We start from the raw sequence: 26,998 nt of genomic DNA, 5'->3' as shown, positions 1-26,998 counted from the left end.
GGCGTCACCCTGTACCTTTATAAAGTACTATGGAGCTTGATGTTAAACCCTTCAAAAGCTTGGCCTCAGGAGTTTTTAGTGCAGCTGTGGTATCCTGATTCCCTGGGGTCCGTGGGCAGCACAATATCCATCCCGAATTATGTTGCCTTTATATTTGGCTTTTTATTTTACATTGTTTTATTCCAGTTAGGGCTATTTATGTCACGGGTCTGCTTCCTATTAGTTGATTGATTACTATTTATTCTATGGTTGTTGCCAGGTAGATTGGTCATAGGATAAAATCTGGTGAGGCTAATTTATCCTTCACGGCAGTCTTTGGAGTCAAGGGAAGGAAAATGATAGGTCAGACAAATTTGATCTATTTTTCTGTCAACATAGCTGTATTGGGACTATTTTTTCAGGACGAGTTGTTTTTTGGGTGGTGGGATGAGTTGCTCACTTATACAAAGCTTTGGAATACTAACTATTAGGCCCCTGGCTGCAATGGTAACCTACAGTATCAGGCTTCACAGGAACAACATACAATTTCAGTGCAGGGCGGGATGGGGTTAATATTCTTCTTATGTGTTGCTTAGTATTTAGCTGTAGTAAGTATATTGCATTTCAGTAACATTTAAGTGTATACCCAGTTTAAAAAGATAAAATAAAACATGTGTATGACTTTGCAATATAACAGTATTTCTAAATCATTTCATTCAAATAGATTCCTGTTAGGCTGGGTTCACACGACCTCTTTGCAGACGTAATGGAGGCGTTTTACGCCTGAAAAGACGTCTCCAATACATCGGCAAACATCTGCCCATTACTTGCAATGGGTCTTACGATGTTCTGTGCAGACGAGCTGTCATTTTACGCTTCGCTGTCAAAATACAACGCGTAAAATGACGGCTCGTCAAAAGAAGTGCAGGACACTTCTTGGGACGTTTTTGGAGCTGTTTTCTCATAGACTCTATTGAAAACAGTCCCAAAAACAGCCGCGAAAAACGCGAGTTGCTCAAAAAACGTCTGACAATCAGGTGCTGTTTTCCCTTGAAAACAGCTCCGTATTTTCAGACGTATTTTGTTAATCGTGTGAACATACCCTAAGACTGCAGAATGGACCAGTGGAGTGGATGCTGTGAGCTGCACAGATGTAGGAGACAATGCTTCCTACTCTGTCTCCTAAGCTCGCGCATTGAGCATGGCATCTAGCGCTATTCAGTATGGGAGCTAGGGGCATATATGTTATTTGATATTATATTTTATTATACCTACAACAAATATATATCATTGAAGAATAATTCTACCTTAAAACACAAATAAGATAGTGGTAATGTAATAATCCCTTCTCAGAGTGACCAGAGGGGTCATGCACATGGCTGTATTACGTCTGTATGCCTCTGATTTCATACGGATTTATACAAAAAAACAGTTGTGGCATGCTTCCTCAGATGCCATATATATGGACGTATTTTCCCCTGGAAGTCTTGGTTCTATTGGAGAATATCTGTGTACAGATGGAGCTTGTGCACAGAGGCTGTGGAGCTCTATAAGAGTATGTGCACACAGGGCAGATACGCTGCGTAAAAGTACGCAGGGTATTTGACCTAGAACCCGACGGCATTCTGGAAGAAAAAGTGAACCAAATTGTGGTGCAGATTTTCGTCCGGAATCTGTGCTGCAGAAAATATAGAGTTGGAAAAAACCCCACAAAATGAACAACATTTACCTCATTGACATAGCGACGCTTCCCTGAGTTCTCCGTGCAGCCCAGCTTTCTGCAATGACGCTGCAGCCCATGTGACGGCTGCAGCCTGTGATTGGCTGCAGCAGTCCCATGGGATGAAACGTCATCCTAGGAGTTCGGGCTGCACAGAGAACAGAGGAACGCGTCACTACGGCAACACCCGAGGGAGTGGGAGGTATACACTCTACGCCTGACCTGCCTCTCCATACCTGTCGTCCACCTGCTGCCAAGTTCCTGCCTAGCCTGCCTCGCTACTATCTGAGCTGCCACAGGTACCCTATACGAACTATAGACTTTGACCTGCGTCCTGTTGGCCAGCTGCCTTACCGCCAAGACGGTACGGCCCAGCAGGTCCACGAACCCCTCGTGACAGCCTCCTTCTGCATCACTATAGTGGAAAACACGGCCTTCTTGCCGTGCACTCCATTTCGCATGTGCCAACGCCAACTATGACGTCAGCTGTCACACACCGGAGCGCCAATGTCTCTGCTCTCCCCTGATAAAAATCAGGCCAGTGACAGGGATTACCAGCGCCACTCAGAGTGGCAAGCCCCCATTATAGATTCAGCGCCAACTATAACGCTAAACCAGTCCCCAGTACGGCTCCGGTATGTTATCTCTTACCTATGTATATTGACTCCATGCTTATGCCTATCCAGCTATGTGACCCATCGCTCACCCTGTATTTCTCACGTGTGTAACTCTGTATTAAACCGATACTCTGTGATATTTTGTATTAGAAATGTCCACCTGCTTCCTCAACTGCGACTTAGATACTCTCAGGACGTGGGCCACACTGCCCACCCTATATAACTTACTTGTGTGTAACCCTAGATTTACCAATACTCTGTGCTATCTTATTTTAGATATATCCACCTGTTTCCTCAACTGCTACGTATATACGGTCAGGATATAACTATTACTGTTGTCTGAACACTTATACATATGTACAGATGTATATATACATACAAAACATATTTCTCTAACAGGGTTACCTCCCAGGTACTTGATGCTCTGCACTGTTCCTATTTTATATTACCCAACTTTGTACACATCTCTGTTTTGTGTATATTTTCTATAATGCATTTCATTGTAAATCTGAATATTATACATTGTATTTGTTCATGGAATTTCTATACTAAACTAAATTACCTGTATGTTTATTTAGTGCCCAACGAAGGTCTCACGTCGGAAACGTTGCACATATAGCCACTGGCATTACGAAAAAAAATCAAAATAAATTCACTTTACCTTTCTAAGAGTGTGCCGAATACAATTCTTTCTATAACTGTAATGACGGGGTAGGGAGACAGACAGGTGAGCCCTAATCTACCCGCCACTCAGTCCCTGCCTACTTGCACGGCCCGTCCTAGGCGACGGTGTACAACTGGGCGACGGTCCCTACGCTCAATATGTGCACGACAGACAAACAGACAAGGGTACACAGAAGCTAAGGGAAATGGGGCAGTTGCCCACGGCAACACCGCGAGCAACAGGAGTAGTGAACGAGCCGAGTCAAACCAGGAGTGTACGAGATACCAAATGCAGAGCAGGAACGTAGTCAGTAAAGCCAGGGTCAAAATGAAGCAAGGTCAATAATAATAGCAGGAGCAGAAGAGCCAGGAAAAACAGGAAAATCACAGGCAATGGACAAGCAACAACTGAAGGCATAAATAGACCGAGGGCGGGAGCTAGAACCGTCTGGCCAGGCTGTGATAGGTTCTCCCACTCCTCAGCCTCCCAGCCTGAGTGGTGGCAGATGGAGTACCTCTATCAGACCTAGGCACAGATGCAGACTGATTAACCACAGGCGTCGACACAGAAGCTGTGTCTGGCAGATCCTTTACAATAACTCTGGTATAATTGGCGGATGATGGTCCTTCCTTGGCTTCTCTCTTTGAACTGATTGATGCATTTGGTAACTTTTCTGGTCTATCAGTGAATTGGGCTAAATCCATTATGTTTACCCTTACTCCTGGTTATTGCTCCCGCCAGAACCTCCCTGTACCATTACAAATAGTCTCCCAATTTACCTACCTGGGGATTAGGGTCTCCCTTAATGTATCAAGGTATGGTGAACTTAACCTTGACCCTTTGGTAGTGGCTACTGAGAAGCAGTTGAACACCTGGAGGAACCTCCCATTGTCACTGTATGGCAGGATTAATTTATTTGAAATGATATACTTAGCTAAATTTTTATACCTATTCCGTGCCTGTCCTATGGTGTTGTCTAAAAAATTATTTAAACAGCTTGATAGTATCCTGCGATCGTTTTATTGGCAGGGTGGCGTTCCTAGGTTCAGTCTTAGTCTATTGCAGGCCCCTAAACGAATGGGGGAATGGCGGCGCCAAATCTTCATATATATTACTTAGCTTCTCAATTGGTGATTGCACGTCGTTGAATAGATATAGATCTGAATAATGCAGCCACTGCACTGGCGGGTGCACTTATGACTTCTTATGAAAGTGTTATAAATTTGCTATATAGATTTAAATCCCCGGGTTGCGCACCACTACCACTTCAGACAATGGATGTGGCTTGGAGGGCGGCACACGCTCTGCTGAAGGACACTATGGTTCCCTCATACTCACTTAGGACCCCACTATGGAATAATCCTTGGTTGCCCCATCTTGAATTGCTACCGGGAGCGGTGATGTGGTCGGGGGTCAAATTCCTAGGTCAGGTATTTAATGCAGACTCTGGCTTTGCATCCTTTTCTGAGCTTAAGGATAGATTTAACCTTTCAGGGAAAGCTTTTTTTCATTATCTCCATCTACGACATGTTTGGTGTGCCCAATTTGGCTCTGTGTCACCTCAAGTGGGTTTCTCTATGCTGGATGAACCTTCTTGATGCTCCAGATCTTTCAAAGGTCCTCACCCAATTATACACCTTAATGACCTCCCTGGGACACAGATCGTTTGATAAGGCATTTATGCGATAGAGGGGAGATGTCCCTGACTTGACAGAGGAGGACTGTAAGGAGGTGGAATTTTCCTGTTTTGATTCGGTTGTAAGTGCAAGGGATTTTCTGATACAATCTCGGTTTTTACATAGGATCTATTACACACCAGTTAGACAACTTCAGAGGATGGGAGCATTAACTTCGGATAGTTGTTTTCGCTGGCAGTCAGAGGTTGGTACTTTTATACATTGTGTGTGGATGTGTCCCAGAATTGCCCCTTTTGGTCGGAGGTAGTGGAGTTTCTTCATACGCACTATGAATTTCCACAACTTCTTACCCCTCAGATGTGCCTCTTGTGCATTATGAATGAAGTTATACAAAACAATTATGATAAGATATTTTTTCACTTTGTTCTTTTCTGTGCTAGGAAGCTTGTGATTATAGCTTGAAAGACTACAGAGAGTCCGAGTTTACTACACTGGAAGCAATTGGTAAATAAATATATACCTATGTATAAAAAACTATCTCAGCAGAAAATGTCCAGATAAATTCGGTAAAATTTGGTCATGGTGGTTAGAGACTCTAGAAACTGCGGTTTAACTGTCACTTGTGAGTGGCAGAGATTTTGGGGGAGGGGTAGGAATTTAGAGCACTAGGATAACTGTGAGTGAATGTTAGTTTTGATTAAGTTAGGCTTTCATGGTATATCCTGTATACGCCATGCAATGAATCTGCTCTGGATTGACATTTCTACACGTTATTAATGCCTTTCTGAATGTCTTTTGTTTTGTATCAACTATATATTTGTACATGTTTTGCGCGACAAACGTTATGAAAATAAAGCCTTTAAAAAATTTAAAAAAATTTAAAAAAAAAGTCTTATGTCCAAACTTTCTTGCAAGCGGCCCCTTAGCAGTTCCCCATACCTCCATGGGACTTGAAGCTCTGCAATCTGGTCCGTTTGAACCTTGCGAGACATCTCTCTGAGACTTCTCTCCTGGAAGGTTGTTTTCCTCGCGGCTGTGACTTCTACCCGGGTTTCTGAACGGACTGCCCTGTCTTGTTGCACTCTGTATTTAACGCATCACCAGGATAAGGCAATGCTCAGTATGGTGCCGGTGGGTCCGAACTGTGGGGCCCCCCCAGCGATCAGACACTTATTATCTACAAGATCTGTTTTAATATCCTAGGTAGAGGGCTGCTGTTTCTCTTCAAGACATCAGCAACACAGCATCCTAGGCGTCACCCTGTACCTTTATAAAGTACTATGGAGCTTGATGTTAAACCCTTCAAAAGCTTGGCCTCAGGAGTTTTTAGTGCAGCTGTGGTATCCTGATTCCCTGGGGTCCGTGGGCAGCACAATATCCATCCCGAATTATGTTGCCTTTATATTTGGCTTTTTATTTTACATTGTTTTATTCCAGTTAGGGCTATTTATGTCACGGGTCTGCTTCCTATTAGTTGATTGATTACTATTTATTCTATGGTTGTTGCCAGGTAGATTGGTCATAGGATAAAATCTGGTGAGGCTAATTTATCCTTCACGGCAGTCTTTGGAGTCAAGGGAAGGAAAATGATAGGTCAGACAAATTTGATCTATTTTTCTGTCAACATAGCTGTATTGGGACTATTTTTTCAGGACGAGTTGTTTTTTGGGTGGTGGGATGAGTTGCTCACTTATACAAAGCTTTGGAATACTAACTATTAGGCCCCTGGCTGCAATGGTAACCTACAGTATCAGGCTTCACAGGAACAACATACAATTTCAGTGCAGGGCGGGATGGGGTTAATATTCTTCTTATGTGTTGCTTAGTATTTAGCTGTAGTAAGTATATTGCATTTCAGTAACATTTAAGTGTATACCCAGTTTAAAAAGATAAAATAAAACATGTGTATGACTTTGCAATATAACAGTATTTCTAAATCATTTCATTCAAATAGATTCCTGTTAGGCTGGGTTCACACGACCTCTTTGCAGACGTAATGGAGGCGTTTTACGCCTGAAAAGACGTCTCCAATACATCGGCAAACATCTGCCCATTACTTGCAATGGGTCTTACGATGTTCTGTGCAGACGAGCTGTCATTTTACGCTTCGCTGTCAAAATACAACGCGTAAAATGACGGCTCGTCAAAAGAAGTGCAGGACACTTCTTGGGACGTTTTTGGAGCTGTTTTCTCATAGACTCTATTGAAAACAGTCCCAAAAACAGCCGCGAAAAACGCGAGTTGCTCAAAAAACGTCTGACAATCAGGTGCTGTTTTCCCTTGAAAACAGCTCCGTATTTTCAGACGTATTTTGTTAATCGTGTGAACATACCCTAAGACTGCAGAATGGACCAGTGGAGTGGATGCTGTGAGCTGCACAGATGTAGGAGACAATGCTTCCTACTCTGTCTCCTAAGCTCGCGCATTGAGCATGGCATCTAGCGCTATTCAGTATGGGAGCTAGGGGCATATATGTTATTTGATATTATATTTTATTATACCTACAACAAATATATATCATTGAAGAATAATTCTACCTTAAAACACAAATAAGATAGTGGTAATGTAATAATCCCTTCTCAGAGTGACCAGAGGGGTCATGCACATGGCTGTATTACGTCTGTATGCCTCTGATTTCATACGGATTTATACAAAAAAACAGTTGTGGCATGCTTCCTCAGATGCCATATATATGGACGTATTTTCCCCTGGAAGTCTTGGTTCTATTGGACAATATCTGTGTACAGATGGAGCTTGTGCACAGAGGCTGTGGAGCTCTATAAGAGTATGTGCACACAGGGCAGATACGCTGCGTAAAAGTACGCAGGGTATTTGACCTAGAACCCGACGGCATTCTGGAAGAAAAAGTGAACCAAATTGTGGTGCAGATTTTCGTCCGGAATCTGTGCTGCAGAAAATATAGAGTTGGAAAAAACCCCACAAAATGAACAACATTTACCTCATTGACATAGCGACGCTTCCCTGAGTTCTCCGTGCAGCCCAGCTTTCTGCAATGACGCTGCAGCCCATGTGACGGCTGCAGCCTGTGATTGGCTGCAGCAGTCCCATGGGATGAAACGTCATCCTAGGAGTTCGGGCTGCACAGAGAACAGAGGAACGCGTCACTACGGCAACACCCGAGGGAGTGGGAGGTATACACTCTACGCCTGACCTGCCTCTCCATACCTGTCGTCCACCTGCTGCCAAGTTCCTGCCTAGCCTGCCTCGCTACTATCTGAGCTGCCACAGGTACCCTATACGAACTATAGACTTTGACCTGCGTCCTGTTGGCCAGCTGCCTTACCGCCAAGACGGTACGGCCCAGCAGGTCCACGAACCCCTCGTGACAGCCTCCTTCTGCATCACTATAGTGGAAAACACGGCCTTCTTGCCGTGCACTCCATTTCGCATGTGCCAACGCCAACTATGACGTCAGCTGTCACACACCGGAGCGCCAATGTCTCTGCTCTCCCCTGATAAAAATCAGGCCAGTGACAGGGATTACCAGCGCCACTCAGAGTGGCAAGCCCCCATTATAGATTCAGCGCCAACTATAACGCTAAACCAGTCCCCAGTACGGCTCCGGTATGTTATCTCTTACCTATGTATATTGACTCCATGCTTATGCCTATCCAGCTATGTGACCCATCGCTCACCCTGTATTTCTCACGTGTGTAACTCTGTATTAAACCGATACTCTGTGATATTTTGTATTAGAAATGTCCACCTGCTTCCTCAACTGCGACTTAGATACTCTCAGGACGTGGGCCACACTGCCCACCCTATATAACTTACTTGTGTGTAACCCTAGATTTACCAATACTCTGTGCTATCTTATTTTAGATATATCCACCTGTTTCCTCAACTGCTACGTATATACGGTCAGGATATAACTATTACTGTTGTCTGAACACTTATACATATGTACAGATGTATATATACATACAAAACATATTTCTCTAACAGGGTTACCTCCCAGGTACTTGATGCTCTGCACTGTTCCTATTTTATATTACCCAACTTTGTACACATCTCTGTTTTGTGTATATTTTCTATAATGCATTTCATTGTAAATCTGAATATTATACATTGTATTTGTTCATGGAATTTCTATACTAAACTAAATTACCTGTATGTTTATTTAGTGCCCAACGAAGGTCTCACGTCGGAAACGTTGCACATATAGCCACTGGCATTACGAAAAAAAATCAAAATAAATTCACTTTACCTTTCTAAGAGTGTGCCGAATACAATTCTTTCTATAACTGTAATGACGGGGTAGGGAGACAGACAGGTGAGCCCTAATCTACCCGCCACTCAGTCCCTGCCTACTTGCACGGCCCGTCCTAGGCGACGGTGTACAACTGGGCGACGGTCCCTACGCTCAATATGTGCACGACAGACAGACAAGGGTACACAGAAGCTAAGGGAAATGGGGCAGTTGCCCACGGCAACACCGCGAGCAACAGGAGTAGTGAACGAGCCGAGTCAAACCAGGAGTGTACGAGATACCAAATGCAGAGCAGGAACGTAGTCAGTAAAGCCAGGGTCAAAATGAAGCAAGGTCAATAATAATAGCAGGAGCAGAAGAGCCAGGAAAAACAGGAAAATCACAGGCAATGGACAAGCAACAACTGAAGGCATAAATAGACCGAGGGCGGGAGCTAGAACCGTCTGGCCAGGCTGTGATAGGTTCTCCCACTCCTCAGCCTCCCAGCCTGAGTGGTGGCAGATGGAGTACCTCTATCAGACCTAGGCACAGATGCAGACTGATTAACCACAGGCGTCGACACAGAAGCTGTGTCTGGCAGATCCTTTACAATAACTCTGGTATAATTGGCGGATGATGGTCCTTCCTTGGCTTCTCTCTTTGAACTGATTGATGCATTTGGTAACTTTTCTGGTCTATCAGTGAATTGGGCTAAATCCATTATGTTTACCCTTACTCCTGGTTATTGCTCCCGCCAGAACCTCCCTGTACCATTACAAATAGTCTCCCAATTTACCTACCTGGGGATTAGGGTCTCCCTTAATGTATCAAGGTATGGTGAACTTAACCTTGACCCTTTGGTAGTGGCTACTGAGAAGCAGTTGAACACCTGGAGGAACCTCCCATTGTCACTGTATGGCAGGATTAATTTATTTGAAATGATATACTTAGCTAAATTTTTATACCTATTCCGTGCCTGTCCTATGGTGTTGTCTAAAAAATTATTTAAACAGCTTGATAGTATCCTGCGATCGTTTTATTGGCAGGGTGGCGTTCCTAGGTTCAGTCTTAGTCTATTGCAGGCCCCTAAACGAATGGGGGAATGGCGGCGCCAAATCTTCATATATATTACTTAGCTTCTCAATTGGTGATTGCACGTCGTTGAATAGATATAGATCTGAATAATGCAGCCACTGCACTGGCGGGTGCACTTATGACTTCTTATGAAAGTGTTATAAATTTGCTATATAGATTTAAATCCCCGGGTTGCGCACCACTACCACTTCAGACAATGGATGTGGCTTGGAGGGCGGCACACGCTCTGCTGAAGGACACTATGGTTCCCTCATACTCACTTAGGACCCCACTATGGAATAATCCTTGGTTGCCCCATCTTGAATTGCTACCGGGAGCGGTGATGTGGTCGGGGGTCAAATTCCTAGGTCAGGTATTTAATGCAGACTCTGGCTTTGCATCCTTTTCTGAGCTTAAGGATAGATTTAACCTTTCAGGGAAAGCTTTTTTTCATTATCTCCATCTACGACATGTTTGGTGTGCCCAATTTGGCTCTGTGTCACCTCAAGTGGGTTTCTCTATGCTGGATGAACCTTCTTGGTGCTCCAGATCTTTCAAAGGTCCTCACCCAATTATACACCTTAATGACCTCCCTGGGACACAGATCGTTTGATAAGGCATTTATGCGATAGAGGGGAGATGTCCCTGACTTGACAGAGGAGGACTGTAAGGAGGTGGAATTTTCCTGTTTTGATTCGGTTGTAAGTGCAAGGGATTTTCTGATACAATCTCGGTTTTTACATAGGATCTATTACACACCAGTTAGACAACTTCAGAGGATGGGAGCATTAACTTCGGATAGTTGTTTTCGCTGGCAGTCAGAGGTTGGTACTTTTATACATTGTGTGTGGATGTGTCCCAGAATTGCCCCTTTTGGTCGGAGGTAGTGGAGTTTCTTCATACGCACTATGAATTTCCACAACTTCTTACCCCTCAGATGTGCCTCTTGTGCATTATGAATGAAGTTATACAAAACAATTATGATAAGATATTTTTTCACTTTGTTCTTTTCTGTGCTAGGAAGCTTGTGATTATAGCTTGAAAGACTACAGAGAGTCCGAGTTTACTACACTGGAAGCAATTGGTAAATAAATATATACCTATGTATAAAAAACTATCTCAGCAGAAAATGTCCAGATAAATTCGGTAAAATTTGGTCATGGTGGTTAGAGACTCTAGAAACTGCGGTTTAACTGTCACTTGTGAGTGGCAGAGATTTTGGGGGAGGGGTAGGAATTTAGAGCACTAGGATAACTGTGAGTGAATGTTAGTTTTGATTAAGTTAGGCTTTCATGGTATATCCTGTATACGCCATGCAATGAATCTGCTCTGGATTGACATTTCTACACGTTATTAATGCCTTTCTGAATGTCTTTTGTTTTGTATCAACTATATATTTGTACATGTTTTGCGCGACAAACGTTATGAAAATAAAGCCTTTAAAAAATTTAAAAAAATTTAAAAAAAAAGTCTTATGTCCAAACTTTCTTGCAAGCGGCCCCTTAGCAGTTCCCCATACCTCCAGGGGACTTGAAGCTCTGCAATCTGGTCCGTTTGAACCTTGCGAGACATCTCTCTGAGACTTCTCTCCTGGAAGGTTGTTTTCCTCGCGGCTGTGACTTCTACCCGGGTTTCTGAACGGACTGCCCTGTCTTGTTGCACTCTGTATTTAACGCATCACCAGGATAAGGCAATGCTCAGTATGGTGCCGGTGGGTCCGAACTGTGGGGCCCCCCCAGCGATCAGACACTTATTATCTACAAGATCTGTTTTAATATCCTAGGTAGAGGGCTGCTGTTTCTCTTCAAGACATCAGCAACACAGCATCCTAGGCGTCACCCTGTACCTTTATAAAGTACTATGGAGCTTGATGTTAAACCCTTCAAAAGCTTGGCCTCAGGAGTTTTTAGTGCAGCTGTGGTATCCTGATTCCCTGGGGTCCGTGGGCAGCACAATATCCATCCCGAATTATGTTGCCTTTATATTTGGCTTTTTATTTTACATTGTTTTATTCCAGTTAGGGCTATTTATGTCACGGGTCTGCTTCCTATTAGTTGATTGATTACTATTTATTCTATGGTTGTTGCCAGGTAGATTGGTCATAGGATAAAATCTGGTGAGGCTAATTTATCCTTCACGGCAGTCTTTGGAGTCAAGGGAAGGAAAATGATAGGTCAGACAAATTTGATCTATTTTTCTGTCAACATAGCTGTATTGGGACTATTTTTTCAGGACGAGTTGTTTTTTGGGTGGTGGGATGAGTTGCTCACTTATACAAAGCTTTGGAATACTAACTATTAGGCCCCTGGCTGCAATGGTAACCTACAGTATCAGGCTTCACAGGAACAACATACAATTTCAGTGCAGGGCGGGATGGGGTTAATATTCTTCTTATGTGTTGCTTAGTATTTAGCTGTAGTAAGTATATTGCATTTCAGTAACATTTAAGTGTATACCCAGTTTAAAAAGATAAAATAAAACATGTGTATGACTTTGCAATATAACAGTATTTCTAAATCATTTCATTCAAATAGATTCCTGTTAGGCTGGGTTCACACGACCTCTTTGCAGACGTAATGGAGGCGTTTTACGCCTGAAAAGACGTCTCCAATACATCGGCAAACATCTGCCCATTACTTGCAATGGGTCTTACGATGTTCTGTGCAGACGAGCTGTCATTTTACGCTTCGCTGTCAAAATACAACGCGTAAAATGACGGCTCGTCAAAAGAAGTGCAGGACACTTCTTGGGACGTTTTTGGAGCTGTTTTCTCATAGACTCTATTGAAAACAGTCCCAAAAACAGCCGCGAAAAACGCGAGTTGCTCAAAAAACGTCTGACAATCAGGTGCTGTTTTCCCTTGAAAACAGCTCCGTATTTTCAGACGTATTTTGTTAATCGTGTGAACATACCCTAAGACTGCAGAATGGACCAGTGGAGTGGATGCTGTGAGCTGCACAGATGTAGGAGACAATGCTTCCTACTCTGTCTCCTAAGCTCGCGCATTGAGCATGGCATCTAGCGCTATTCAGTATGGGAGCTAGGGGCATATATGTTATTTGATATTATATTTTATTATACCTACAACAAATATATATCATTGAAGAATAATTCTACCTTAAAACACAAATAAGATAGTGGTAATGTAATAATCCCTTCTCAGAGTGACCAGAGGGGTCATGCACATGGCTGTATTACGTCTGTATGCCTCTGATTTCATACGGATTTATACAAAAAAACAGTTGTGGCATGCTTCCTCAGATGCCATATATATGGACGTATTTTCCCCTGGAAGTCTTGGTTCTATTGGACAATATCTGTGTACAGATGGAGCTTGTGCACAGAGGCTGTGGAGCTCTATAAGAGTATGTGCACACAGGGCAGATACGCTGCGTAAAAGTACGCAGGGTATTTGACCTAGAACCCGACGGCATTCTGGAAGAAAAAGTGAACCAAATTGTGGTGCAGATTTTCGTCCGGAATCTGTGCTGCAGAAAATATAGAGTTGGAAAAAACCCCACAAAATGAACAACATTTACCTCATTGACATAGCGACGCTTCCCTGAGTTCTCCGTGCAGGCCAGCTTTCTGCAATGACGCTGCAGCCCATGTGACAGCTGCAGCCTGTGATTGGCTGCAGCAGTCCCATGGGATAAAACGTCATCCTAGGAGTTCGGGCTGCACAGAGAACAGAGGAACGCGTCACTACGGCAACACCCAAGGGAGTGGGAGGTATACACTTTTTTTAATTTAAGCAAAAAAAAATGTGTTTTTAGTTTTTTGACTTGTGATTTTTGGGGCAGAATCAAAGGCTTTTCTGTTGCAAAAATAGCAACTTTTGCCATTTCTTGCGGGTTTTTCCTCCCCATTAAAAATTCAATAGGGAAAACCCGCAACAAAAGTGCAGCAATTTGGCAGCATAAATTGGCATGCTACAAATTAAAAGACAACAAAAACAAAGAAAACACACTACAGGTCAATTTATGAATGTTTTCTCAGCTGATTTTTTCCGCAGCTCGTGGATGAGCTTTGTCTAAAGCTCATACACTTTGCTACTACTTTAATACGCTGCGGATTTTCCTGCAGAAAATCCGCAGCTAATCCGCCAAGTGTGAACATACCCTAAGGGCTCATTCACAAAGAAAACACACTACAGGTCAATTTATGAATGTTTTCTCAGCTGATTTTTTCCGCAGCTCGTGGATGAGCTTTGTCTAAAGCTCATACACTTTGCTACTACTTTAATACGCTGCGGATTTTCCTGCAGAAAATCCGCAGCTAATCCGCCAAGTGTGAACATACCCTAAGGGCTCATTCACACGAATGTGATTCTCGTCCGTGTGACGGGCGTTAAAACAACAGCCGTCACACAGACCCATGCATTCCAATGGGGCCATTCAGACGACCGTCGTTTCAACGGAGCGTGTGAACGCTCTGTTGAAATATAGGACATGTCCCACACGGGTCCACCTCAGACGTGGAAAACTACAGTTTTTCACGTCCGAGGTGGGCTACGTTTGTGTGAATATAGCCTAAAAACGAGCAGTATAGGCTCCGAGCACTGCCATGTACATGAGCTCTAGGTCTCACACATAAAGAGACTGTAAGATGATCCCGTCCAACCTCTCAATTTCCCTGTTTCTTCAGTAAGGCTGTATTCACACGGACATCATGGCTTCCATTCCTAATGGAAGCCATGCCTATGTGAGAGATCCATTGTCCGAGAGACCCTATTGACTTTATTAGGGTCCATCACAGTGGCCGTAATTCTTGACTGCAAGAATAACTCAAGTGTGAACAGAGCTTTACTGTATTATCAAAGACAACCTTTTTAGTGACTAAAGAGGGTTCTGAACATATACAGAGAACCTGCAAACCGTAAAAAAGAGAACTAAAAAGACTTCTGGAATGTGAGGGAGATGGTACTAACCTCTGATAAAATACACATTGAGATAAAAAAAAAAGAAGAGCCTATATGACTGACTAATGCATGGACAAGGATTCATTAGTATGTTCGGTAGCATTTATAGCAGGAGTAGGCAACCTTAGCGAGGTGGAGGTCTACTGTAACTTAAGAAGGTCTTGATATGTACTTGGTACAGAGCTGTGACCATGGGGTGTTGTGTGAAAGTTATCAGGGCATTGCTAGGGTCTTAATAGACACTGTCCCCGGATTCATATTTCTTTTTAGATTAAATTCATCGCTGCAGAACATATAAGAGTACAGCACTGATCAGATGGAGTCACAAGCACATTACACAACAATTACATCCAGTTACACACGTGATGTCTTCTCTTTCCTCATCTTCTCCATTTGGCCCAGATCACCATGAACACTTCTTCCAGTCACGTCTCTGCAGAGTTTGCTGTTCAGATATGTTAGGATTCCTCACTTTTCCTTAATCCTCCCCACCTTCTCAACACAAACTCTACATCCTGGTGCCCTAACAGTGTCATCCTGCCACTACCTCGAAAATTATGCCTGCTGTGCTGCCCTGTGCCTCCAAGTACTGTGCTTCAGAAATATTAGTGTCATACAGATAGTCCCCTTAAAAATACTAGTACCGCACAAATCGTGCCACCTATAGTAATTTGTGCAAAAACATAGTACCCCAAAAACGATGATTTTCCCAGAAAGATAATTTTGGCAAGTAGTGTCCTTGACAGTAATATTGCCCAAGCAGTGCTTCCATAAAATAATTGTGCAAAGCAGTGTCCTCATTCATAATAGTTCTCCCATATAGTGCCCCCAATAGTAATAATGCTCCCATAGAGAGCCCCATTAGTAATAGTGGCACCATAGTTATAATGCTCCCCAGAGTAATAAAAATAAATTGAAATCTCCCCTAACTCTTGTTTCACGTTGCCTTCAGTGGTGCGGTGCAGGCCTCTTCTGGCCAAAGGCTGCAGGCCTAATGTGGTCTGTGGATTCTGTAGAGCTAGATGACGCGCACTGAAGCTACAGTGGAAAAGGCCATACCCTTTCCTTGCACTAGCACCAGTGTATATGTGCGCAGCACCTTGCTCCATAGCAACCAGTAAACTGGGCAATGTTCAGTCAGTGCTGGCGATCACAATCAACTGCTTGCTAACCCCCAATATATAGGGTTCCGTAAATCTTGAAATCAATCTGATATTATCTTTTGGTTTATTTTATTCATTGCATATTTTAAATATACAATAGGTTACATTTAATATAATCAATATATTTTATTTAAATTGGTCCTTAATAATTTAACCATGAATATACAAATTACATCAGTACGATGTGTAACAAATGAAACAAAAGCAGCTCACCGACTTGGAAGTGACCGCATGGACCTGTAAACCACACAAGATGTAGTAATGAGAAGTCCCTAAATAAAGGAATCTATCTGGCAACACATGGATAAAATCACCAGTGACCATTCAGACATCCAACTGCCCTTAGCCATTGCTTTGACCAAGAGCAGGTGGATGCGTGAAATGCGAGCGTGGACTGCTACTATGTCTAGAGTATATTTAGTGATTTTATTGCCAACGAAAGAAGATTCCTTTATTCAAAATCACTGATGCTGCATTTCTTCTCAGTTACTACATTCGTAGGACATGACTAGATAGTATGATAAAACACTGAAACATGTGACCAATATTTACAAATGTTACATTGGAAGAAAAAGTTTTTGCTTTACCAATTGCTTAAGATATACTATAATTTTTACAGAAGTAGATGACTTCTGATCTTTAAGATCTCCTGTAAGTAGAAGACAGTAGATCATTTATAGTTTAGTAACTTCCAGCTACTTAGATCACACTGTGCTATAATGTACTTCAAATGCCCATCATCTGATTTTAGAAGCCTGTGAGGCGTCTGTGCTTTACAAATTTCAGAAATTAGATAGCTAGTGAAAAAAAAAGAAAATCATTTTTGTTTGGGAGTTCATTCCTATGTGCCACCTTCCCTGCCCGCTTCCAGAGTTCTGCATGGTTTTCATCAGTAATGGTCAAGACAGAATTCTGGATCCTGTTAATGAAATATAGGAGCCAAACTAAGGAATAACCTCTAAAGATTTGGTGTGAGCAGTCATTCTTAAGTATTCTAGCTAGCTGGCGTCTGGGATTATTACTATTATAGCAATGTCATTTCTTATTAAACAATTTCTCATAAAGACCATAAACTGAACTGCAGTCATGGCAATTCCAATTGTCCCATTAAATATATATTTAAGTACTGAAAACAGGTTGTTACCAACTATTCAGAAAGGAAATAAAAATATTTTTTTGCACATAGATTTCTTAACGAGACCCACTCGAAGTAAAGGTAATTTAAATGTACATGAAAAATGTAAAAACATTTTTAAAGCGTTTTCCAGGATTTTATATTGATAGCTTATGCTTAGGCTAGGCCACAAATGTGTGATCGGTGGGAGCCTCCCCTTTATTATCCCCCTGATCAGCAGAATGAAGGTTCAAAGCTGCAGTACTAGACACGGCCACACACTCCTGGACATTGCTGTCAGGTACTGCATTGATGGGGCGGTGGCGCTCCAGCCCCTCCGTTTGACTGATCAGTGGGTGTGCTGTTCTGGTGTCACCTTGTGTGGATGCAAATAACGGATTTACCAACTGATGTTTCCAAATATACACACCTATTTGCCACTATTCAGACCAGGTAAGAAGTAGAGATTGTTATATGTGGTTATTTGACTCCACACAAAGTCTTTATGACAACACTGAACCTGACAGAAATCAGAGGTCATCAGAATCCCTCCGTAATGCAACCTCAGGTTTTGCGCTGCACTTTAATGTTTTCACATTTTTATAACGTAAAGCATAGGAAATTGACTACTGGCAGGTCTCCTTTATATAATCAGTTGTCTAACAATCTGTGTATCTTCACTTCAAAATAGTAGACGGCTTACAATATATCTATCTCCCGCCATTAATTGCATGACACTGTATGTACAAGAAGACCAATTTTGACATAGTGCAAATAAGTCTGACAATATGTAAAATAATAAAGAACACATAAAAACACACTTTGGTAGCGTGAATGTAAAAAAAAAAAAAAAAAAGGCTTGGATACACTAGTTCTGATGATTGGTATTGTCAAACCGAAATCTCTTAGTTGGTGTAACGCTGTCGTCTTGTATGTTCTCTTTGTCCTCTTCACGATCCAAGTTCATCCTATTGCTCCCACATTTCAATTTTAAATCATTTGACCTACTCAGATGTTCTTCTAGATGTGAAATTGATAATCTTTTATGACAAATCAGATTTGTTTCAGCTTGATAAAGCCATGGGTGAGCCAGGCAATCTTTAGCTGTTGCTCTGTCCCTGTAAACAATAATTTTGTTGTAGGTCACCACAATTTATACTCTGTAAACATCATGTAGAAAAATTGGTGCAGCCAATATTTTGGAGTAGAAGTGATGCAAACATAATGCACAAATGCTACACACTATATACATATCACTTTTGGAAATCAATCTTTCCCTCATGAATTGTAAACATACCTTTTTGTCTAGGTCATGCAAGCTGCATGACCGAGAAACTGACGTTGGATTTCCACGGCTCGCCAGTGCCACTCTTTGCTTTGAGTGACGGTTCTAGCAGCCATTCAGGAGACCGCTAGAGCCGTCACTCAGAGCAGAATGGCACGGACAGCATGCAGCGAGATGCCAGGACTTTCACATCCAGTGCCCGCCTCAGTGGCACTTGCGACTGAGGTGCTGTGGGAATCAAACATAGATTTCTCAGTCAAGAAACTTGTATGACCGAGACTAAAAGGTACATTTAAAATGCACTCCCCTGCCCTTATATCGTTGTCAACAGTTTTGGAAGCCTCAAAACTGCTTACATATTCTCTTTAATATATATTTAATAAAGATATATTACCATCATATAATCGTATGGCAAATAGCTAGGAAATGCCATAACATTTATTTGTGGGGTCCACACCTCTGGGACCCCCTCAAATTCAGAAAACAAAGGGACTGATTTCCCCCTTGCTTTTCTCATGAACAGCGGCACTCTTGGCCACCCACTATGCAGGGAATTGTGATACAGCTCCAGCTACCTGCACAGGGGTAGGTTAGAAGGGTCAACTTGCAGGATCAGTAGGTGATGGCATATCCTACTCTAAAAGTGTAAGTGTTGTTTCAAGTGACTTTTCAGAATAAACCGTCATGCATCTGTTCAGAAGGAATAACATGATTTCTGACAATTATATGACTTGTATTTGCACTTTTCAGCAGTCTCCATCTCCAGTTGTCACTAAACTCAGCTTCAGAAGGGGAGGAGAATAGCATTGTGCGGTGTATAGAAGACGACAGAGGGAAGAGGAGATCCTACTCTACCATCTCTCGCGCACGAGTTAGTGCGTGCGCACGCACGCAGCATTAACCCAGCACTGGGGTGAGACAGTAGAACACTTACTAGAAGCAGCGTCTCTGTCTATCTCTATAGCTGCATCTCTCCTCCTCTAAAAACTGTTGTTTTTTTAAATAGAAAACACACTGATACAGATTTAATTATTTTTTTATTAAAAATAATTTCTACTTTTTGAGTTACAGCTGCTTTGTATACTGTATACAGAGCAGCTGTATCTTGCGCTGAGACCTGAAACTGTCAGTTCAGCGGAACTGATGGGTTCAGTGACAGCGGGTCCTGTCTCTGACACGCAGGATCCACTGGTTATCGATCACATCTAAATTATGAACTTAGATGTGAACGGCAACAGCTTGATCCTGCGTGTCAGAGGTACTCAGGACCTGCTGTCACTGAACCCATCAGACCTGCTGACCTGACGGATTCAGGTTCCAGCACACAATACAGCTGCTCAATACAATACAGGATACAAAGCAGCTGTATCGCAAAAAGAATTTTTAATAAAAATTAATTAGAAAGTTGCAAACAAACGAATACACATTTTTATAAAAAAAAACAAAACTATTTTTTTTCAAAAAGGTGTACATAGTCTTGAATAGAAAATAGATTTTACCAGTGAATTGAGAGTGTGTGTGTTCAGTGCAGAAGGTAGGGAGAAGAAGTCTGATCAGTGGATAAAGAGGCAATTTTTTGTAATAATATTTTTTTACAAAGTTTCTGGTCACCGCTTGAACTATAGATTTATGGCAAAAAAATTTGAAAAAAAATGGTTCAACTAATTCTGCCCCATCTACATTTTGCGTATGTAAAAGATCTATTGTTGTAACCCAGAAAAATTTGATTTTTGTACTCACCGTAAAATATTTTTCACATTGTATTCGTTGGGGGACACAGCGCAATGGTTACAGGCCCTTGCCACCAGGAGGCATACACTAAGTAGAAATAAGTCTTGGCTTTGTCCTGGCAGGCCATACCATTCCCATAGACACTGGGTAAATAAGTTTGTACAGAAAAGCAGTAGAAAGACACAAAAGAACACCATGTCCACCCACCCAGTAGAGAAGAACAACGGAGCAGCCAGTACAGCAAGTCACGCGCCTGGAACAAACCAAAACAGAGGGTAGGATCTGTGTCTCTCAATGAATACAACGAGAACATTTCTTTATGGCGGGTACAAAAATCCAATATTCTCGTTCATATTATTGGGGGATACAGCACCATGGGATGTCCTAAAGGCAGTGCCAGAGGGTGGGAAGAATTAAAGGAAACTGTACGCCCATGCGACCCGCCTAACGCACAGCTACTTGCAACCCAGACTGGCAGCAGAGGAGACCCAAGAATGAATCTGGTAAAATTTGGTGAAGGTGTGCACAGAAGCCCAAGTAGCAGCCTTGCAGACCAGAGCAACTGGAGCTTGATGCCTGACCGCCCAAGGGGCACCAACAGCCCTTGTAGAAAGGGGCAGTAATTTGAAGGGGTAACAATTAACCCTTGGACCGATAGACTTCTACAGGGTGGGCCATTTATATGTATACACCTAAATAAAATAGGAATGGTTGCTGATATTAACTTCCTGTTTGTGGCACATTAGTATATGGGAGGAGGGAAACTTTTCAAGCTGACCATGGCAGCCATTTTGAAGTCTGCCATTTTGTATCCAACTTAAGTTTGATGTGTCACATGACCCTCTTCCCATTGAAAAAACTAATCGAGATTTTCACAAGAAAAACAATGGTGTGCTTGGTTTTGACCGACTCAGAGAGACCTCGAGCCCTCAAAACCTCGTCTTCAACAGTCACACCATTAAATGCATCTGATATACTGTAGGATGGAATAGCAAATCTTAAGAAAGGAGGTCGGGTCAAGTTGGAAGACATCAAGGTGCATTCGCAAGCAGGTAGACTCGGTCAGCCTACCAGTCCCGACGAGGCCAATCCAGCACCACTAGGATTGAGGGAACGCCTTCCCATCTTGAGCATTCTGGGTAAGAGCAGAAGGGGAGGGCTTGAGCCAAGACTACTTCCGGGTGTCAACCTCCTAGTGGCAAGGGCCAATACCCACACTGCGGTGTCGCCCAATTATATAAACTAGAAACAACTTGATAGACTGCACATTTGAGACATATACTCCTAAAGTATTGGAACTTACTGTGGGTTCTTCACAAATATGGACTTGATAAAATCCACAGCTGCCGGTGAAACTAAAGCAAATGTTTCTTCCGAGTAATCTACTTTAAGCAGGGAAATATTCAGATATGTTTCCTGGTTATCTACTCCAGCAAATGGTGATTCCCCAGTAAGAAGCATGTAACAGATTACACCAATACTCCTGTAAAGATAAAAGCACATGTTGATGTATAAGGACATGTAAAAGATGTAATTAAAGGGTTAAAATATTGAGCAACTAAGGAAGCAGAGTACACTGCTTTTTGCTACTTTAAAAATATGTTGGCAGTGTGGCACCATGTCAGAGAATCCCTGCTCACGGCCAATTAACATTACATAACATCCTTAACCCCTTCCCGACATCCGCCGTATATATATATATATACACGACGGTGATCCCGCAAACCGCAGTACAGTTACGTCGCAGTGATGGTGCGGGCTCAGAAGCAGAGCTGGCACCATCACTGCGGGGTGACAGCTGTATTATACAGCTGGCACCCTCTTGTAACTGCCATGACCGGAGCTATTGTCAGATCCGGCTGATTAACCCATAGATTAATCAATAGCAGCATCTGATGGGTTTTAACCCGACCGGCAACCCAGCGACGCAATCGCTGGGTTGCTATGGCAGTCGGAGGCCAGATAATGGCGTCAGAGTCTGCCTTGTACGGGAGCCGATGATGACCCGCCTGCTGCGTGTCCTCATAGGCTTGTGGACAGTGAATAACTGACAGCGCTAATACACTGCAGTACGTACAAAACTATTATGTGATTTATTCCGCACGGTGAACGCTGTAAAAAAAAAAAAAATGAAAAACAACGCCAGAATCTTTGTGTTTAGGTCACATCTCCTCCCAAAAAATGCTATAAAAAGTGATCAAAAAGTCACATTTACTCCAGCAAAATTTCCCAAACTACGAAGGAGAAAAAGTCCACAAAATGTGCAGAGTATTATAAAAGGGGAATAAGAAAGAAAGCGGTTTATCAGTGCGACACCAGCCTGTGCATAATGGATCGCTTCACAGTGTACAACACATCTATGGCTAATTGTATTATTTACCCCATTATTATACCCTCTTATTATGCCCTGATGTACTCCGCACAGATTACATATACCCCCACATTATAAACTGAAATACCTGCAAAACCCCAAACAGAACTACTACCAAGCAAAATCCATGCTCAAAATGGCGGTCTTTCCCTTATTAGCCTTACAGTGTGCCCAAACAGCAATTTATGGCCACAAGTAAGGCATTACCATTCCTGGGAGAACCCGCTTAACAATTTATGGAGTAAGATTCTCTAGGGGCACAACATATTGAGCGGTGAAATGGCAGAACAGTGAAAAAATTTCAATTTTCACTTTGCACCATCTACTCCATATTCATTTCTGAAAAACACCTGTGGAGTCTAAATTCTCACTACACCCCTTGATAAATGCCTTTAGGGATGTAGTTTTTTTTAAAACGGGGTCAATTTTGTTTGGTACATCAGGGGTTTTGCAAATGCAACATGGCGCCCGCAAACCATTCCAGCAAAATCTACGCTCCAAAAGATAAATACCGCTCCTTTTCTTCTGAATGCTCTCATATATGTAAACAGCTGTTTATAACCACATATGGGGTGTTACTGTACTCGGGAGAAATTGTTTACAAATGTTGGGGTGCTTTTTCTTCTCTATTCCTTGTAAAAATGTTGATCTAAAACTACATCTTATTGGAAAAAAATTAAATTTTCCATTTTCATGGCTTAATTCAGCAAAAAACCTTTGGGATCAAAATTTTCACTTATACCCCTAGATGATTCCTCAGGGGGTGCAGTTTCCCAAATGGAGTCACTTTTGGGGTGTTTCCACTGTACTAGTACTACAAGGGCTCAGCAAATGTGACATGGCGCCCAGAAACCATTCCAAAATCCAAATGGTGCTCCTTCCGTTCTCAGCCTCGCCGTGTGTCCAAACAGCCGTTTATAACCACATGTGGGATACTGTTTTACTCGGAAGAAATTTCCTTACAAATTTTATGGTGCTTTTTCTCCTTCAGTCCTTGTGGAAATGAAAAAAAAATTAGCTAAACCTACATTTTATTTGAAAAAAATTTCGATTTTCATTTTCACAGCCTACTTCCAAAAATTTCTACAAAAAACCTGTTGGATCAAAATGCTCACTATACCCTTAGATAATTTATTCAAGGGGTATAGTTTCCAAAATGGTGTCACTTGTTCGGGGTTTCCACTGTCTTGTCCCTTCAGGGGCTTTGCAAATGCGACATGGCCTCCGCAAACCATTCTTGCTAAATTTGAGCTCCAAGAGCCAAATGGCGATCTTTTCCTTCTAAGCCCTGCCGTGTGTCCAAACAGCCGTTTATGACCACATGTGGGGTATTGTTTTACTCAGGAGAAATTGCTCTATAAATGTTGTGGTGCTTTTTCTACTTTAGTCCTTTTGGAAATGAAAAAAAATCAGCTAAACCTTTATTTGAAAAAAAAAATGTCGATTTTCATTTTCATGGCCTAGTTCCAAAAATGTTTGCAAAAAAACTGGCGGGTCAAAAAGCTTGCTACACCCCTAAATAAATTCCTCGAGGGGTGTAGTTTCCCAAATGGGCTCACTTTTAGGGGGTTTCCACTGTTTTTGTACCACAAGAACTCTTCAAAGCTGACATGGTGCCTAAAATATATTCTAATAAAAAGGAGGCCCAAAATCCACTAGGTGCTCCTTTGCTTCGGAGTCCTGTGCTTCAGTCCAGTAGCGCACTAGAGCCACATGTAGGATAGTTCCTAAAACCGCAGAACCTGGGCAATAAATATTGAGTTGCATTTATTTGGTAAAACATTCTGTGGTACAAAAAAAATGGATTCAAAATGAATTTCTGGAAAAAACAAATGAACTTTGTAAATTTCACCTCTACTTTGCTTTAACCCCTTAGTGACCAACAATACGCCTTTTCACGTTCGTCACTAAGGGGCCTTAGGCTAGGCTGACGCCTTTTCACGTGAGCCTAGTCTAAGTCCTGCACGGGTGTCCCGTGCAGGCTGGAGCCAGGGCTCAGCTGTCTGATGACAGCTGAGCTCCTGCTCCAACGCCCGCGATCGAAGTTTACTTCGATCGCGGCCGTTTAACCCGTTAAATGCCGCCGTCAATAGCGACCGCGGCATTTAACTTTGTTTACAGAGGGAGTGAGCTCCCTCTGCCACTCATCGGCGGCCCGCAAATGCAATCGCGGGTCTCCGATGGGGTGTCATGGCAGCCGGGGGCTTGATAAAAGCCCCCAGGTCTGCCCTGGACATATGCCTGTTAGGACGCGCCGGAGGCACGTCCTAACAGATTGCCTGTCAGATTTACACTGACAGGCAATAATGCTCTGGTATACGAAGTATACCAAAGCATTATAGCAGCGATCTGAAGATCGCACAGTAAAGTCCCCTACTGAGACTAATAATAAAAATTACAGTAAAAAAATAAATAAAACCATTTTTTCCCATAAAAAGTGGCTTTATTTAGTAAAAGTTTCATGTACCTATTGTAGTCCAGGATGCAGTCTGGTTTGGGGGTCTCTGTACTGGTACCTCGTACAGGTACATGGGTACAGGTGTGGCATCTCTCTTGTCTTGTACTTGACACACAATATGTTGCTGCTAGATTGTGCCCTGCTCTCACCCATTCTGAGTGTTTGCCCAAGCAGAGTCTTAGGGAGGCTTCTCAGATTTCTTCTAACAGTACTTCTGGAAGCGAGGCACTTGAAGAGTGGGACGTTGGGATAAAAATTATCCAGGTAGACGTGGTAACCCTGGTCCAACAGTGGGTGCACCAAATCCCACACAATTTTTGCATTAACTCCCAGTAAGGGGGGGGGGGCATTCTGGGGGCTGAGCACTGGTGTCCTTCCCTTCATTTATCCTAAATCTGTAGGTATACCCTGATGCACTCTCGCACAGCTTATACATCTTCACACCATATCTTTCCCTCCTACCCGGCAGGTACCGGCGGAATTGAAGCCTTCCTTTAAAATGTACCAAGGACTCATCAATAGAAATACACTTCTCGGGGGTGTATGCTTGGGAAAACCGGGCACTGAAACAGTATAATAGGGGTCTCCGTTTATACAAACGGTCAAAACTGGGGTCGTCTTGAAGTAGGCAATGCTCATTAGGAGAAGCGAAGTATTGCCTCATTTTTATTTTTTTTTAGGTTCCAGTTCAGTTCTGACGTTGCTTTGAGGGGCCTATATATTAGACACCCCCATCAAACACCCCATTTTAGAAACTAGACCCCTCAAAGTATTCACAACAGCATGTAGAAAGTTTATGAACTCTTTAGGTGTTTCACAGGAATTTAGAGCAAAGTAGAGGTGAAAATGACATTTATTTTTGTCAGAAAATCCTTTTTATACAATTTTTTTCTATAACACAAAAGGTTTTACCAGAGAAACGCAACTTAATACTTATTGCCCAGATTCTGCAGTTTTGAGAAATATCCCACATGTGGCCCTCGGGCGGTAATGGACTGAAGCACCAGCCTCCGAAGCAAAGGAGCACCTAGTGGATTTTGGAAACTAGACCCCTTGAGGAATACATTGTAGTTTTCTTGGGCTGCATGCGACTTTTTGATCAGTTTTTATTCTATTTTTAGGTGGCGCGGTGACTAAAAAAACAGCAATTCTACTATTGTTTTTTTATTCAATTTTTTTTACAGCGTTCACCGTGTGCTATAAATGTCATAATCACTTTATTCTGCGGGGCGATATGATTACGACGTTACCAGATGTTTATAGTTTTTTTTATGTCTTATGGCGTTTGCACAATAAAATATGTTTTGTAAACAATCATTCACTTTTTGTGTTACCTTATTCTAAGAGCCAGAACTTTTTTATTTTTCCATCAATAAAGCCGTGTGAGGACTTATTTTTTGCGTAACGAACTGTAGTTTCTACCATTATTTTTAGGTACATGCGACTTTTTGATCTCTTTTTATTCCATTTTTTGGGAGGTGAAGTGACCAAACAATTGTGATTCTGGTACGGTTTATTATTATTTTCTTTTACAGCGTTCACCGTGCGGGATAAATAATGAAATCATTTTGTAGTTCAGGCCGTTACGGACGCGGAGATACCAATTATGTATAGTTTATTTATCTATTTTTATTAATAATAAAGGACTGATAAGGGAAAAAGGGGGATTTTTACTTTTAATACTTTTATTTTCACACATCTTTTTTTCACTTTATTACTTTGTCCCACTAGGGGACTTGAGGACAGGAGGCCCTGATCGTTATTCTATTGCACTGCACTACATGCGTAGTGCAGTGTATTAGAACGGTCAGCTACTCACTGACAGCAAGCATAGTGGGTCCTGACTTTGTCAGGACCCACTAGGCTTCTGTCGATGGCATAGCCGGACGCCATTGTTTGGTGTCCGGTTGCCATAGTCACCATCGCCGGCCGCTATCGTGTAGCAGGCCGGCGATGGTAGCTTAACCCCTAAAAAGCCGTGATCTCTATTGAACGCGGCTTTTAAGGGGTTAATCAGCGGGAACACAGAAATCGGTCCCCGCTGTAGGAGCTGC

At 42.4% G+C, this 26,998-nt stretch overlaps 1 protein-coding gene across 4 annotated transcripts in view; it reads right to left on the bottom strand.

Annotated features, from left to right (window-relative positions):
- Nucleotides 1–17,933: 17,933 nt before the first annotated feature.
- Nucleotides 17,934–26,998, bottom strand: part of STK17B (serine/threonine kinase 17b) — an 87,927-nt gene continuing 78,862 nt past the window's right edge. For all 4 annotated transcript variants that reach the window (XM_075829961.1, XM_075829962.1, XM_075829963.1 and 1 more), the window contains exons 7-8: nucleotides 21,419–21,598; nucleotides 17,934–18,217 (exon numbers count right to left, since the gene is read on the bottom strand). In XM_075829961.1, the coding sequence (XP_075686076.1) occupies nucleotides 17,968–18,217; nucleotides 21,419–21,598 (430 nt within the window). In that variant the 3' untranslated portion in view covers nucleotides 17,934–17,967. The remainder of the gene's footprint in view (nucleotides 18,218–21,418; nucleotides 21,599–26,998) is intronic.

The sequence above is a fragment of the Rhinoderma darwinii genome, chromosome 6 (genome assembly GCF_050947455.1).
Source record: "Rhinoderma darwinii isolate aRhiDar2 chromosome 6, aRhiDar2.hap1, whole genome shotgun sequence".
Classification (NCBI taxonomy): domain Eukaryota; kingdom Metazoa; phylum Chordata; class Amphibia; order Anura; family Rhinodermatidae; genus Rhinoderma; species Rhinoderma darwinii.
This window is presented reverse-complemented; position numbering and strand designations above follow the sequence as displayed.